Here is a 17,474-nt window from a genome sequence, read left to right as displayed (position 1 = left end):
TACACTGGTCACAAAAGTAGTCAGAGCTCTGCTTTTAATTATCACCAAATGGTAAAAGGGTAAACTACTGAAAAAAAGAAAAAGCACTAAAAATGCAAATGCTGTAGGATCATCAGGCTGAGCTCTCTGCTGAATACATGAAGGGACTCAGCAACCCTGAGGGAGCTTTACCTGCTGAATGAGCCAAGAATATGCCTTGGCAGGTATTAGGCAATGTCGTGTAATACGACTACAGCAATAAGCACAAAGGCCCTACAGTGTAAAGAACAACACTGCCAATTTCACAACTTCTGAAATCTCAGTCTTTCTTTAGAACTCAGTTTCAGCACAGGAATAAAATGTAGTTAGTCCTTTCTTATCATTAGTCATTTATGTATGCTCATTTAAATACTTGAAAATGTACAATATTTCAACTTTATGCATCACTAAGCCAGTAAAATGCCATCCTGTATGATCAGTATGGTATGTGTAGAGTGTGAGACAAGCTGTTTACCCCATGGAGCACTTTCCAATCTGAGAAAGCTTTCAAACTGGCCATCAAATTTCGTCACTTTACTTTCCCTTTAGGCCTTGAATAGAGCAATGAGATCTTTTGACAGCTAAGGTCTGATCAAGGAGGTGTAGAGCAAAAACCTAGGGAGTCACTAACACCTCACAGCAGGAAAAAGGGCCTCTCCTGGAGGACTTACTCTCAGGATGAATGCTCAACTGCTGCTGGTGGCATGAAGAATTTTACCTGATCATCTCAGTACCGCAGCTGATGCATGTTGGCTGAGCCATGCAGTGAATCATTCATCTCAGCTTAAGAAATCCCCAATCACTTGTCAAGGGACGTATTTTAAAAGCAGATCATACAAAAGTTTGTAAAACTCATTCATGTAAAACAAATGAGTTCACTGCATAGAATGGAAAAAAATTCCTTGTCTCTAGGTTCTCATCTGCAATTATTGCCATTAATTGGCCATGTCCATCAATGCCATTGGCAGTAAATAGGAATTTCCCAGTTTAAAGCCTCTTAAAGCTGAATAAAGTCCCAGACACTGCTATTAGCTGAGCTATGAGGGAGCTGAGGCATGAAGGAACCAGTGGCAAGCAAAGGCAACTGCAACTAGTCACAAGGGAGAGGACAAAAAAAAAAAAATACAGTCACCATCAATAACCCAACTGGGTCAAATTTCCAGTTCATGGGTAAAGATGTTGCTCCCATGGAGTGCAAAGCTGACGTGCACCGACATAAAGTGTGCAGTGTGCGTTGTGACCTGGGGCTGGCCACACACATCCCACGACTGCCTGTGCCGGGCAGCAAAACTTCTGTGGGATTGTCACCACATGACACCAGAGCTTCTGAAATCCTGTGCAAAGAGAGGGGCACAGGACTGTGGATTCAAAACCTCTGAAAGCTGTGCATGGCAACCAGAACCACTGAGGTCCCAACCCCAAGTGATCACTGGGAGTACACAAGTGATGAGATGGCAGTCACCAGTTCACCAGAAGCATCCCTGGAAGAGACAGACCTTGATCTTTGCCTTAGGCCAACGCACCCACCCAAGAGCAAGTAAAAACATGGTGGTCAGGAGAGGGTGAGAGGTGGATGAGAAACCTGCCTTGCTTCCTCAAAGACAGAAAGAAGGCAATGAGAAAGGCTGCTGCCACACTGGCAGCAAGCACTGCATGTTGGGCAACCACCAGCTGGTTCCTAGTGCCTGCTGGGCACACCAGGCTGGGCCTGAGGCAGTCCCCAGTGCTGCCATCCTGAGGCAGTCCCCAGTGCTGCCATCCATGGCTATCTCACAGGGGAGTCAGTCAGTTGATGTATGTCTGGTGGTCATCCTCATTACTTACAGTAGGTATTACAACAGCAGCCCCTGAAAGACCTCTGCTGTGCACAGCTCTGTACAAACTTGCAGCAGCCGAACTCCACAGATGCAGCCCCTTGCTGCAAACAGCACACAGCAAACAGAAGCAATGAACACGAAGGGAGAAGGGACAAAAAGATAAGTAACATAGGAAGAAGAACATTGGCATGTTTTGTGTGAACAAGATTTCAGCATCTGCCAGGTTCCCACTTTGCACAACCAGCGCAAACAACCAATGTCTGCTGTCAGCAGCTTGGTCAACAAACCCAAGTGTTAGATTGACAGATTCAATGCAGAATAATGTCAGACAGCTCAATAAGCAGGACCTAGAAGTCAGTCTGTCTTCCTTAGCATTCAAAAAAATTTAAGAGAAATTTGCCCACATTGCTTTAGCTTCTATCTAGTTCTTTCACAAACAGCCTGCAAATCCAACCATAAGGCACCAGCAGGTTTTGTGATCTCGAGAAACTGAAGTTAAGATGGGATTTAAACTAGCAGGCAATTATCTGCCAGATGGATAGCTCGACATGGGGAGTACACATTGCTAAATCACAGCGTCAGAAAAGGAAGCCAACATCAGAAATACACCCCATGAGAAGGGAAACTGAGTCAATCAATGGGATAGTTCAATCCAGTCATTGCTGGCAAGAGACCTTTACCATATGTGTTAGGACAATGTCGGCTAGCTGTAGCATCAGTGAGCACATTGCGGAAAAAATCACAGGATCCAAGCAACAAGTGGCAACATGTTGATAATTACCAGCAGGTCTGTCATCATCCCAAACCGCAGTGAGAAAGAATCCACTGGCAAAGATGGCTTGGACTCTGGATATTTAGCAGTGTAATTTAAATCTGAGCCTGCAAATCTTTGCACAACTGTCCTCTTTGCCCATCTGGGGGCTGCTCCACATAATAGTAAAATACATTTACAAATAGTTAAAGCCAGAAGACAAATAAATAATTTCTGATCAACAGAAAAGTGCTCCCTCAAAAGCACAGGGGTCCCAAATGTGGGAAGAGCTAGATCACTGGCTATGGCCAAAACTGACCTGGTCCTGACATGACTTGAACAGTTCATGATCCACCTTTTATTATGGCCTAAACAAAATCCAGCACCTGAGAGTCAAAGTCAGACTGCCCAGAGCACTGCTCAGCCAAGGCAGAGGTGCTCACATACACGAATGTGAACCATAAAGCCTGTTCACAGGTACCCTAGAAGTGTGAGTGTGACCTTGTAGCTTGTGGCAGTCAGCAAACATATGAGAAATGCAAATCCCACAGTGGCTTCTCTACCTTATTCAGCTCCTTTTTAATGTATAGCACAGTAAGAGCTTTGAAATCAAGGCCTGGAGCCCAGCCCATCTCTGCTCTCACTAAGTGTCCTGATTGCTATGCTGAGTGAAGTGCCCAAGTTCCAGTGGGATGGTGTTTCAAGTACTCCCACTTTATAGGACAATTAACTGCCTAAACCAGGATACCACTGCAGGGAACAAGCATCTAAAAAGGAGGTGCTATGGCATTTAATGGTTATATATAAGTCCTCTATTGGGCCTAAGCTGTGAAAGGTGCTAAATGCCTCTCGCTAGCCATGCTGAGGTGTGGCTCCAGTGGCTGGATGCTGGCAACCAAGCACTGCTTAAACAAGCAAAGCACTAATGTGGGGCATCTTTTACATGATTTAAACTAAGTTCAGACAGCAAAATAATTAAAAAAAAAAAAAAATCAGAGCTCAGTTGTTAAAGTATCCCCTTTAGAAAGAGACATGGCACGAACGTTGCTGCAAGTAAATGAGGGTTGGGCTGGTTCCTGAAGTCCAAACAAAAATGCTATGACAGGAACGCAATCCAATCAACTCAGCAACTTAGTAACAGCATTTCTGAATAAAGGAGTCTGATCTGGGAAAGCAAAAAGAGAAAGCAAATCTAACAGATTCAGCAGCCCCTGGTATCCACGATGCATGCTTCAGTGACATGGCAGCTATGGAGAATCACCTTGACCACATTTGCTTCTAATGCTTCCAGCCCCTTAGGATTTAGCAGCAGAGACAGACTTCAAGGTGCTGGCCATCATGTCTGCAAAACTCGAATCTGATAATATAGTCCCTGCTTTGCCACTTTAGGTGGGGTTCAGATACTTTTGCTTCTCTCTGAAACTGGCTCTAACCCATAGACTCCACAGCAGGCAGGAGATGCCATGTTGACAATGGCTGTTAAGGATGGCCTTGCCTTCTCCTTTCTTCAAAAAGGCTGAAATATTTTGACCAGATACATAATTTCCAAAAGTGCTGGAGACCTGACAGAATGTAACATCTAACAAGTGTTCAGCAATGGTGTTGAAAACAGATTGCTTTCCTTTGTATTTGGTTAAGTGCAACACGTCTAAGTTTATTATGTGGTCCCCTGAGGATTTATTACAGGTTTACCATTTTGTTTATTTGCCTTTTTTTTTCTTTTTTCTTTGCAAATGTAAGCACTGGAATAAATTGAATAAATATGAAGGTGGTTACAGCCTAGCAGCATTACCAACTTGTTGAAACAAAGTCCAAAAGTTTTCCATTCTCTCCAGCAAAACCTACCTTTCTGTCCAATAGCTTTTTTTTTTCCCCCAAGTGCAAAGATCATCTTTCTGAAGTATCTTTCAATTTCACTTCTTTGTTGAACATCAAATCCCCATAAAAGCATGCTTTTTCCCTTCATTCACTCAGACTCTTGACAATGTTTAAAGCCTCTCCTAATATTACATACGGTAAAACATTTTCCTGTCTGCAAACTGTAGCCTCTCCCATCCTTTCCATCTAGTCTGCTAAGCCTGTTACTACAGGTAGTTTCCTGCAACAAAAGTACAATCATAACTACAAAAGAAAACAATCCCTTTCATCCTGGCACACACATTCAGGGTGGGTTCATCCTACTGAACTTTAGCCACCTAACAACAAGGCAATGAGTCCAAGCCAGTCATTTATGTTTTCTCCTTTATTAATGGGGTGAAGACTGGCATCTCCAAAAGTAGCTCTCCTAACTATCAAGCAATCACGAATGCAACCTACATGACCATCTTTGAAGAGATAACCAATTTCTTGGGGAGATCACAGTAGGTGACATAAAACTGACCATAAAAGCCAAGCTGTGTCTTTGATAACCCTGTTTCAATCCAGCAAAATCAATGCACCGCAATGAAATCTTAACCAAAGCATATGCACCTGGGTCTTACAAAAGAAACAAACAACAAAGATGTTAGACAAACAAACAAGAAATCACTCTATGATGCATTCCAAAATTTTCCTCGAGGATTACATTCTGCCCCTTTTGAAAACTTCTTTTGAACGCTGGAAAAAGAGTTACACTGAGAGGGTAATAACAAACACAAAGTAACAGAACAGAATATAATCGGGTCCCCCACATTCCTTCTTTCAAGTGTGTAACCACAATGACCAAGTCTTTCAAGAACACAGAGTCTCATCTCTGTACTCCGAGCTATGCTATCTTCTGGTAAAATAGTCTCAAGGGAAAAGAAAGCGGCGGGGAACAGACAATAAAAAAGCCTATCACTCATGAAAGACATCACTGCCATACTTGTTTCTCCAACCTCAAGTACTTGAGAGTACTCATTCTAAAATGTCAGGGTAGTTGGAGTACTATTTTACCTAAAAGTACCACAATTCCTACGGAAACCAGGACAGAAGAGCTGTAACATGGAATATTGCCAAAAAGGGTCATTAGATCTCGATCTTCAGCTCTTCTAACTCTTCTACATTTCCTAAAGACTCCATAGGTATTTTTGGAAATACAAGTCAGTATGCTAAAGGAAGCCAACAAAGACAGCTGCCTGAATCCTGTAAATTAGGCGATATTGAGATAAGCAGGTAAGTTGTGGTGTTATCTCAAGCACTCAAATGTATCAACTGGCTCTCAAAATCCTAAGGGCTTAAAAAAAGAGAGGGATAAGGGATGGTGAGCACAGATCTTGTGTCTGACATTTGATCCTCCTCTTAGTCATCTTCCATGCATGAGTGTTACAGCTAGAGTTGCCTATGCTGATAAATATTGAAAAGGTATTTGCAGCGTGCAGGTTCAGAAGAGGTTTCCACTTCGTGTTTGCTTGTTTCCTGACCATAAAGCAGTTCTGCTCCCAATTTCTACAGCTGTCATGTTCCTTCATGAAGGAATTAAGGGGCTCAGTAAAATCACAAGCCAAGCTCTGAAATGCCAACATAAGCAGCTACACATCTGGCTGAACTGTAAACACCATCATAGGTGTTGCATGCTGTCACATGTCCCTGAACCCATGAACCCTGAGCACCCAGCCAGCCAAAATGCTGGATGCAACCTGTCAGCTGCAGAGGTGTCTGGCAGACCTGCAGCATACCTTGAGCAAGTGACTCTCCCCAACCCTTCCTTGAAGATGCTGGGAGACACCAGGGCCATGCCTTCACCTAATATCAAACTTTAAAATCCAACATTACATGCCCCAGTCAGAGAATGTCTGAGAAAAGCCATTCAGCTCAAAGATAGCAGTCAACAATGAAAGGCAGTTTCCAGATATTAAGTATATAAGTTGAAGAAAAAGAGACCATTCAATGTGTAAGTGTAAAATTATACACTTATCAGTAGCCAGCCACTTCCTCAGGCAGCACTTGGGACATTGAAATCCCACTGCTTCACATCACCTATGTTCCCCACCACTACCTCTACTGCAGGTTTACTACCCTCTTAACATCAAACCTAGAAAACTGTTCCTGTATTTGAAACAAAGGCTTCTTTGGCTGTTACCCTTGACAACAATTCAATGTTTATTCTGTGTTTGGCAGTTTGCAGCAGGCTCTGCAACCCTGGTCTAAACCGATTCTGAACTGTAAGGAAATGTGATCAGAACAACAGAACAAAAGAGGTTTCTTCCCAGTGCGCAAGTCTGAAGTAAGAGCACTTCAGTGACTTCTGTGGAGGAAGCAAACCATGACAGGGGAATGCACCAGGAAACCAAATTAATTAATATTCTTTGAAGCTTAAAAAATAATAAAAAATATAAACCAATTAACTACTAATCCAATTAGGACTTGGTTATTACAACTATCTCTCTAGTCACAAATCATTTGAAAATAGAGGAAAATATGTTCTCCAGGTAATCTCATCATCACACCTCTAGTTTCTTTCCCTAGAGACTTGATATCAAGTGAAGCCAAGACTATGTTTCTCCCTCTCACATATTCAGGCCCATTCTTCTTATACCTTGCCCTTGTTATCCTAGTCGCCCTCTTTCCTCGAAATCACTGAGAAAGAGCATCAATATTTAGGGAATAAAATTATCAGTACACTGAGAATTGTGCACCAAATCAGCCCCAAACCCCTGCAGCCTCAATAAACCATTTCTCAGACCCTCTCAATCAAGACAATCCCAACAGCTTTTACAGAAAACAAGATGCCACAACTATAAATACACCTTGGGTTTTTAAACAGCTGACTTTGGGGTTATGTATGGCTTTCATACACAGGTTTGTTGGGGTTGGAGGTTTTCCCCACCCTCCAGGAACTGATTGTGACTTCCAGTATTTATGATACAAAGTTACACTTCGTGGGATGAGGTTAAGAAGTGCCATCTCCATACACTTCAACCACTGAGACATACTAAAGTAGAAATGGTCTAAACACTGGGCAACAAAAACTGGGAGTGTGCAGCCTGCACTGTACGCAGAAACAAGGAGATAGAAACATTTTTGGAGATGGATAGCAGCATTTTCAGAAAGGAGCTGACTGACAAAATAGCTTTTATCTGAGATAAAAAAAATCTATTTTTTAAAGTGTGCTGTGGTAAACATTTCTTGGGTTTTATTAATAGAAATCACTATTTTAGCAAAGAACCTGCTTGATTTGCAGGTCACTCCTCATTTTATTTGTATGCAGAAGGCATATTTTATCTCAGCTAAAACATATTTTGTCAGTCAGTCTTCCACTAAATACTTTCCTCTCATAGCTATAGACATTTTCCTGTCTCTTGAAATGAAAACACACCACTCCTATAAAATCCAGGGATGACATGGAAAGGTGCCCAGAGGAAAGTTACAAGCCAGCCACAACTCTATCACCTGGAACAAGTTATAGAGCTGAAGAAGGGAAGTCACATTCCTGAAGGCTGGAGACACACATCTAAACTACAGTTCACCTACCGACCAGTTAGAATACTGAATCTTTATGGATGCAATATAAGTAGCCACACCACATCCAAGACCTACCCGAATTTTAAAAGGATGGTCACTACTCTTGAATTCCTATTTTAGCAATCACAGAATGCCTTAGTGTAGGATGCATGTGTGAAGTGCAAGTGCTCAAGGTCCCTGGGAATGCCCTGGAGCCACACTACAGGCTAACACACCTCCTCCTACCCAGAAGGAGGGAGGGAGGGAGGGAGAGAGAGAGAAGGGGGAGGGGGGGGAACCTCCACCCACTCATTTTCACCATCTCTTAATGGTGTAAAGTTACAGGAATCCCATCACAGCTGCCTGGGGAAACGCCTTTCCCAAGGAGAAGGACCATGGCGATGCTGACCTTGAAAATAAATTCTTGCAGGCAGCCAGATGCATCACTCCTGAAAAAAAAAATCACTCTGAGGATCTGAACCTCAAAACTCAGAAGGCCCCAGGAGTTCTATCTGTCCTGCTCAAAGGCAGAGGCATGAGGGAAGGGAACACCACACTGCCCCCAAGGCACCCAGCCTGCATCCTGAGCGGTCACCCCATGGTCACTCTCCACACCCAAAGGTTCCACTGTGCTTACAGAAATGCCTCTTCAGTCAAGATTTTTTTTTCCTTTAATCTCAATTCTTCACAAATAACCCCCCAATGTCTTGCATCTCAGGCACAGCTGTGGCCCTACTTTTATCAGAAGAGCATCTTCTGTTACATTTGTATGGAGTGGGCACAGAGCTGGAGATCCAAGATCATTAGCATAATGACTTTTAAATTACAATAATAATGAAGATCCTTTACCAAGCCTTAAGTAAAAATCTCAAAAGTTTACTGCAACTCAAACGAACTCTATCTTCATTTGCATTTGCTGATAGTCAATAACCTCACTGAATGACACCGGAGATTAAAAGCCCAGGAAATGTAAAAGACGATACTTGAGCTTGCATGGCCACAAAAATGCTTGGGTGTCTATCCACCACCGCTTGAGGAGCACACCCTTCCAAAATTGTATATTGTATGCTGCATAACAACATTTCACATTTATCTGGACCACTCCAAAGCTGTAGCTGGGTTTTGTCTGCACTGGTGAATTAGGCTGGGCTCACAAAGGAGTTTGTACACACATCAGTTGTATCCCATTGAGCTGTTGCTGATAAGTGGGACTACTTGTGGCAGCACAATCAAACAGGTGCCAGCAGCATTTGCAATGTGATACCCAGTGCAAAGTTGAGGCTAGTAACAGCCTTCCCCCAAGCACCGGTGGGGACTGTGGTATAATGTTTAACACAGGCAAATGCAATGTGACTCAGGCAATGTTTAACTAATTTTTTGACCAAATGAATCCTACTTTAATAGTATTGTGAACATCAGTGTGGACAAAAAGTAATAGTTTTTAACAATCCTCTCAATTTAAGCCATATATTTATTAGTAACACAAAGAAATTGCAGACTGATCTACCCTGGACCACCTCTTTCAGAAACCCACAATAAAATCCTACTCCAACAGAAAGCAAGGGCAGCAGGGTACAGGTTTCACCCCAGTTATTAAAAGCAATAGAAACATAATGACAAAATATGCAGGGAATGTAAGGCCAAGATCTGCCTTCTTCCATTGTATCTACAGATGGAGAATGTGTCTTTTAAAGGACTCCTGAAGCATACCTGGATTTATTTCACCCGAAAGAGGTCCAGTTTGTTCACTCAGACGCTCTGCACGACAGGCACGGGCAGAGGAGGACCCAAGAGAGGCTCACTTCAAAAGAGATTGACTTCAAAAGCTCCCTCCCAGTCCAAAGCAAAATGCTAATATCCACACCACCCACATTCCTGCCTCCTCCGCTTGGGTGGGTTCCTGATGGGCTGCCGGGAGCACAGCTGAGCAAGTACTGCAGCACCAGGACAAAGGCAGAGCAACACATGCACTGAGCCTGCCCAGAGCTGCCCACCGGCCACCCAACTTCTGATGATGTCTACACTGTTAAGAGTAAGTTTTAAATGCCAAGTGTGCCATTCTCAGGTTTTCTGAAACTGATTATCTCCATTTGCCTAATCAACCTAAAGTTCTGGTTACATGCAGAAGTTACCATGCTTGTTTGAGTAATCCCCAAATCAAACAAAAGTATCCTGGGTTTAGCCAAGTATCAAAGTCTCAATGTAATTCAAGAGTAGTGTGGCTCCTCACCAGAATCACACATACCCACATGTATCCACGGCACAACATATTGCTAAACGGGAATAAGATTTTTATAGTAACAGTGTTACTTCCGACTTGCATATAGATCAAATTCCCAAGTGCATAAAGTGCTCCAATCTTTCCCTGACCTGAGGAACAGCTGTGAGTAGGGCTGGAATTTGTGTTTGTCTGGGTTGAGAGGTTAATGGCTACTACATAGACACGTTTTTTAGTTAACTGGCAGGTCATTTTAGCAGATGATTTGTAAGTATTTTGCAAGACTTAGAGATAACGCTGTGGAGTACTTCTGTCTGAGCTTCTTCTCCGCTTTTGTTTTTCAAAGACTACATCAGATAAATCAGAGAAAGCAGGCAGGTGAGACTTTCCTGGACTGATCACACATTGCCAAACTCTCCTCTTTCAATTTCCAAACAGCAAATTTCTCCAAATTAATGTCAAATAGAGTTTGGTACTTGTCAAAATGATTTTTAAATTCCAAACCAACATCACAGCACTTTCAAAGTTCACACCTTCACCAAATATGAAAATTATCAAGCTCCTGTTACTTAAGAAAACAAAAGGTCTTCATTCCTACCTGAGATTTCATTTTCACTTAAACCGCATAAATCATTAGATTAAGGAGTAGTTCACGCCATCTATTTTTCTGTTCTGAACACACTCTTCATCTAGTAAACGAAACAAGTTTGCCAAGCTTTGTGCTACAAGATGAGTTCTTATCTTCTGCTACCAGATAAAGAGCTACTGCTTCAGTCAGACAGTGACCATGCAATCACCTTAATCCAAATGTTTTTCTTTAGGGTCACAAGCCAACTGTTCGTTTTTTCTTCAAGTCCTCACAGGACATGGTACCAGCATTTATGAGTTACCTTACCACATTAGCTGCCCCCCAGCTCCTGGGAGAATCAAGAGTGGATTGTCAGATGATATACCACAGTAAATTCAGTCATCTCAGTTAATATCACCTTCATTTTCCTGAAGAAAAAAAAGCCCTCAGGCCTGCAAACACAAGGGAGTGCACAGCTCATTCCCCCAAGGCCCTTGCTGCATGCCATGACTGCATACAGTGAAACAAGCACTGCCACTGTTACACCACACTTTGATTATTGCTTTTTTAATACAACCGTCTGAAAACAAGCACCTCACAAACTGTCATTTTATGTACCTATACTTTCAGCTATTTCTTTGCAGAAAAAGTACAAACGTTAGTTTTAGGTTGCAGAGAGGCAGCAATGAATTTATCTGGTTAAACGTTTCAAAGTCAACAGAAGTATGGGATCGAGTCCACAGTAAACTTTATAAAGTGGCACCTGCAGAGGAAATTACTCATTGCATGATTGATGCCACAATCAGAGGCATAAAAAGTAATTCCACAATAAACAAGCAACTGAACAGAAAAATAGTAATAACCTGAGAGTACTAAAACACTCATGTAAAAGTATATATTAGATGATATTGAACAATCTTCATACACACCAAAATAAATTCTCTGAGGAAGTTCATGATACAGCAGCCCTCCCTCTCTGTTCCCCACCCTCCCCACAACAGCTCTGATTTTTGGGGCTGCATTTGGCCAGTATGTGCCCCTAGTGCTACTACAGCAATTCCAGTGTAATTAGCTGTGCTACACATCTATTACACAGCCATAACTCACTGTTTTCAGAATTGCCATTTCCCACAGAAACACACAAGCCAACGATGCAAACCAGCACACACCCACCCAGGGCACACCAGCAGAGGTCTAGTCTGAGATCTAAGGATCCACTAGCCAAATCTCCCAGTATGTGGAAGGGAATGAGCATGTCTTGCAGCTAATAAAAAAGCAAAGATACCAAAATCCAACTCTTCTCTAAAAAAAAAAAAAAAAAAAAAAAAGAGAGAGAGAGAGGATAAGAAGAGGGAGGGGAGCCAGCATTATGGACGTGTGCATTCCCTACATCTTCACAACTTACATCACTTACTACCCTTATGCAACCACATCAAAAAGCTTCAGCCAAAGTACCACCTCAATTGAGGGCGTACGTACCCTTCCACGCACACTTGTATTTATTTACCCTTGTGATCTACATTTACTAAACACTTTGTAATCTACATTTACTGCACCACTTCAACCCACAACACACAGGCTTGATACATTTTTGTGGATCCTCTTCCAAAATTTTACAGATAAATTGCTGTTCAAGGCAACTGAAAGCTGCACCTGAACTGCACGGTGGGCTGTTTCTGCCCATGCCCCTATACTGACCTGAGGAGCAGAATTACACGCTTTATGAACCTCAAACACTTGCTTACCTGAGACTGACACTTTCATAAGGGCTTCCAGGGGTCTGTTGTTGTCCAGATCACGACTGAGTTTGAGTTCCCCAGTGGCAGAGTCTAAGAGAAGCAAGTTTAATTCATTGCCTTGCACAAAGGTGTAGGCCAAGCTGTCAGATACATCAGGATCATGAGCTGGGATCTTTCCAATCACACCAGAGGGGAAGCTGTTGGACTTATTGGTCACATAGTTATTGAAGAGGATCTGGAAATCCTCCAGCACAGGTGGATTATCATTCTGGTCCAGGAGGCGGATGTGCACTGTTGCCCGGCTCACAAGAGGGGCTGAAGTGGCCTGCACCACAATTACATACTCTGTCCGGCTCTCGTAATCCAGGTCCATTAGGGCTGTGAGGTCTCCATTGAGCAAGTCTAATTGGAAGACCTCAGGTATGTTCCCCTCTACAATCTGGTACATGATCTGTGCATTGGTCCCCTCATCAGGATCAGCTGCACTGATCCTTGCCACAATAGAGCCCACAGGGCTGTTCTCCTCCACAAAGATGTCAAATTCATCCTTCTCAAAGACAGGGGGGTTATCATTGATGTCCAGCACTGTCACTTGGATATCCACAGAGGCTTTCAGTGGTGGGCTGCCCCTGTCCACAGCAAAGGCCCGAAGGCTGTAGACAGCCACGTTCTCACGGTCCAGTTTGCGCAGTGTGCGTATCACTCCAGAAGTGGGTTCAATGTAGAAGTCTCCATCTCCATCGTCACCACCTTGGAATGTGTAAAGGAGACGGCCATTGAGGCCTGAGTCACGGTCAGTTGCAGACAGCTGCAGTACACTGGTGGAGAGTGGCACATCCTCAAAAACTGAGCCCTGGTAGCGGTCACGCAGGAAGTGTGGTGCGTTGTCATTAGCATCCAGGATGAGGATCTCGACGTAGGTGGTATCTGATTTCTGGGGGATGCCATTGTCATGAGCGGTAATGGCCAGCGTGTAGGAGGCCTGGTCCTCATAATCCAGCTCCATCAGGGTGGTGATGGTGCCTGTGTCTGGGTCAATGCGGAACTGAGGGATGTTATCGTCCAAAATATAAGTGATTCTTGCATTCTCTCCTGTGTCTTCATCAGTGGCACTGATGGTGACAATAGAGGTACCAATGGGCTTGTCCTCACTGACACTTACTGTGTAGTGGGAGCTCTGGAACACTGGGCGGTGTGTGTTGGCATCTGTAACATTGATGAAAACCTGGACAGTGTCAAAGCGAGTGCCATCAGAGGCAGTGACTGTGAGCACATACTGCCTTTCCTGCTTGTAATCCAGGGGCAAGGCCAGTGTGATCAGGCCCCCTCCACTCTGACTGGTGATGGCAAAGCGATTCCTGGTGTTACCACTGGTGATCTGATAAGTCACAACACTATTAACGTCCCTGTCCACTGCAGTCAAAGTCAGGACACTGCTGCCCACAGCTGCATCCTCGTTCAGTCTGAGGTGGTACACCTTCTCTGTGAAGGTCGGATTGTTGTCATTCACGTCCAGGACAGTGATGGACACACTGGCTGAGGAGGTCATGACTGGCACACCATGGTCCCTGGCCTCCACCCCAAAGTGATAGTTCTCCACAGTCTCTCGGTCCAGCTCTGCAGCCACTGTGATCCACCCTGTGCTGTTGTTGATCTGAAAAGGGAACCCAGAGTCACCTGCTACAGGGGTACCTCCAGTGGATGGTGCCATCTCTATGAGTTTGTACTCCAGACGGGCATTCTCCCCAGAATCAGCATCTACAGCCTGGATGTGCAGCACTGAGTAGCCCAGAGGAACGTTTTCCAGCACTGTGGCCTGGAAGGGAGTACTCACAAAAATGGGGGCATTGTCATTCACGTCCACAACCTGCACTGACACCATGCCACTGGAGTTTATCAAAGGAGGCCTGCCCCCATCCTGGGCTTTGATCCGGAGTGTGTATTCCCGAATAGTCTCATAATCCAGAGGGTTGATCAAGTCAATGGCGCCAGAGAAAGAGTGGATGTAGAACTGGCCTTTCAGGTTACCGCTCACAATGCTGTAGTGCACCTGGGCATTGCTGCCCCGGTCCTGATCTGTGGCCTGCACCTGCAATATCTGGCTGTTCACTGGGGCATCCTCTGGCACCTGGACTAAGTAGCGCTTTTCACTGAACTGAGGGTAGTTGTCATTCTCATCCTCAACAGTAATGTGTACCATAGCCGTGGCACTGCGTGGTCCTGGATCCTTGCCTTGGTCATTGGCTTCCACCACTAGGTGGTATTCAGAGACTTCTTCGCGGTCCACTGGGGCTCGGGTCCTCACAACCCCAGAGCGTGGGTCAATCTCAAAGACCCCATCACCAGCTCCTGGCTCCAGCAGACGGTAAAGCATGTTTGCATTGGCTGGGGCATCACCATCTGTGGCACGAATGGTCAGCACCTCGTAACCCACCTCCAGATTCTCACGGATGCTTTCCTTGTACTCGGGCTGCTCAAACACTGGCTCGTGGTCGTTGGTGTCACTCACGGTCACTGTCAGGTAGGTGGTAGCTGAGCGGCGGCGCGGGGAGCCGTGGTCGGAGGCGGTCACCTTCAGCACGTGGGTGTCCTTCGTCTCCCGGTCGAGGCTGCGGGTGGTGACCACGCTGCCCGTCTCCGCGTCGATGGAGAAGTAGTCGTTGGAGCGCTCGTCGAAGAGCGCCTCCATGGAGTAAGCAAGCCGGCCGGCTTCCCCCTCGTCGGGGTCCTGGGCCCGCAGCACGATGACTGCCGTACCGGCAGGTTCGTTCTCAGGGATGGAAACCTGGTAGCTTGGCAGCTGGAACTGCGGTGGGCTGTTGAGGCTCCGCGGCCGCCGCACTCCTCGCCTCCCGCTGCCCTCCTCCGCCGGCGGAGTGGCGCAGCCAGCGGAGGCTCCTCGGGGCTCGGAGGCCGACCGCTGCCGGGCGCGCCGCGGGCAGGGTCCGCAGCCGCGGGGCACACGGGTCTCGGCGGGCTGAGCGCGGCGCAGAGCGGCGCCCGCTGCCCTCAGGCGCCCGGCAGGCGGTAAGGCCGGCGGCTCGGCGGCGCGGCGCCCCACAGCCCCCGGGGGCAGGTGGAGGAGCGGAGCGGTGCGAGGCGGTCGCAGCTCCCCGCCGCCCGCCGGCGCCAGGGCGCAGAGCAGCGCGGCCCAGGACAGGCAGGCAGCGGCGGACAGCCGCAGCATCTCCAGAGCTCAGCGGGCAGCGATGCCGAGCAGAGGGCTGCCGTACAATCCATCCACCCGTCGGGCTGCCCGCCCGCCCTCATCCATCAGCCGCCGGCTTAGCCCCCTCCCTCGCCACCCCGGCGTCGCCGGCCCAGAGACCCGCGCACCGTCGCCGGGCAGAGGGCTGGAGAGCTCCAACTTTTCCACCTTAAACTTTGAAGTGAGTTCAAAATGGCTCCTCTCCTCCTCCTTCCACTGCCGCTCCCGAGAGAGTGATTACCATAAACCTGCTGCTCCTCTCCTTCAAAAAAAAACCCCAACGAAACACCAACCAAAAAAAACAACCAAAACCACGAAGTGTCCCTCCGCGGTGGGGCCGGCTCACGGCAGCGCGGTCCCGCGTGGTTGCACGACGCGGCAGAGCCGCCCCGTCCCGTCCTGTCCCGTCCCGTCCCTGCTGTCCCGCTCCGCTCGTTTCCTCAGCGGCGTTCAGCGGCACAGGCAGCGCGGAGCTCGGCGGGCGCTGCCCGGGGCGGGGTTTCCGCCGGCCCCTCCCGGGCGGCGGCGGCGGCGGCGGGGGCCAGGGCGGGTCCGGCCCCGCGGGGCTCCAGCTCCGGCACCCGGCGCCTCACAGCGGCTGGTCTCGTCCCCGTTCCCAGGCAGCCGGGATCGCTGCTCGCACCGGCCTGGAGGCTGCGCTGGGTGTAAGCTGAGCGAGCGGCAGGCGGGGCAGGTACCGCTACTGCGGCCCCGCTGCCGCCGACCGAAACGGCCCTCGGACGGGCGATGGCTCCGCGGGAAGGCGCTGGTCTCGTAACCACTTCCCCGAAGAGTAGCACCTGTTGTCTCAGACCCGTCGTCCAGACCATAGTTTATGTGCTTTATTTATTTATTTATATTTAATTCTGCGTATGGAGTTAAAAGAAAAAGATAACTACTTTTCCAGGGCAAACCGAGTATTATCTGCCTGACATACGTAGGGAAGGCCATGTACCGCAGCGCAGGCTTTGCTACCAATCTCACGCTTTGCTATACACTATGAAAAAGTGCAGGTAGGATCTGGAACCTTGAATTAAAGATTTCTTCGGGGCAGTTGCAAATAATAATATACAAAATGCAAACTTAAGTATTTTGTGGGAAGAAGCAAAGCCAAACCCTGCATGTAAATGTTGCACTGGTGATTAAAATGTCAGTTCTACGGATTTATGCTAAAATGCTTTACATAGTTCTACTTCTTTTTTTTTTGTTGTTGTTTTGTTTTGGTTTGGGTTTTTTTTTAATTTTGTTTTGTTTTGGGTTTTGGTGTGTGATGGTTGCTTTGAAGCGCTGCGCCGATGCTGAGTCCTCATCCCCGCGGCTGCAGTGTCCCCTTGTGGGTACGGCGGGAAGGACGTGGCCCCTCAGCAGGCCTGTGTGGAGCCGAGGGTGAAGCTGCCCGGGAAGGAAAGCTTGGGATACCTAACTGGTGCTCGTCGTGACACCTGTGGCAAATACTGATGCTAATCTATAGATTTGGTGTACAAGAGCTTTACGTTGGAAGAAGAGCAGGGAGTGGCAAGCAATAAGCCGCCAAATATTGCCGACTGGATTTTTGCTAAACGTTGTGCCTTGTAGGGAATGGAAGGCAACTTCCAGAGCAATCTGTTGCTGTCAGTTCAGGATCTTCAGTGCTCACAAGAACACTGTGAAAAAAGTGCAAATTCTTTCAACTGCTTTCACCCCGGGAACTGCAGTATTGCATGGGGAAAAAATTCCACCTGAATTATTGCCAACACATCTGTCAAGATTAAAAAA

General features: G+C 46.5%; 1 protein-coding gene across 1 annotated transcript in view; it reads right to left on the bottom strand.

Moving 5' to 3' along the window:
• CELSR1 (cadherin EGF LAG seven-pass G-type receptor 1) overlaps nt 1-15,311 on the bottom strand; it is a 169,985-nt gene extending 154,674 nt beyond the window's left edge. Inside the window, exon 1 of the mRNA XM_054178119.1 lies at nt 12,518-15,311. Coding sequence (XP_054034094.1) covers nt 12,518-15,200 — 2,683 coding nt within the window. The 5' untranslated portion in view covers nt 15,201-15,311. The remainder of the gene's footprint in view (nt 1-12,517) is intronic.
• Between the last annotated feature and the right edge of the window lie 2,163 nt (nt 15,312-17,474).

This window comes from Dryobates pubescens, chromosome Z (assembly GCF_014839835.1).
Source record: "Dryobates pubescens isolate bDryPub1 chromosome Z, bDryPub1.pri, whole genome shotgun sequence".
In the NCBI taxonomy this organism is placed as follows: domain Eukaryota; kingdom Metazoa; phylum Chordata; class Aves; order Piciformes; family Picidae; genus Dryobates; species Dryobates pubescens.
This window is presented reverse-complemented; position numbering and strand designations above follow the sequence as displayed.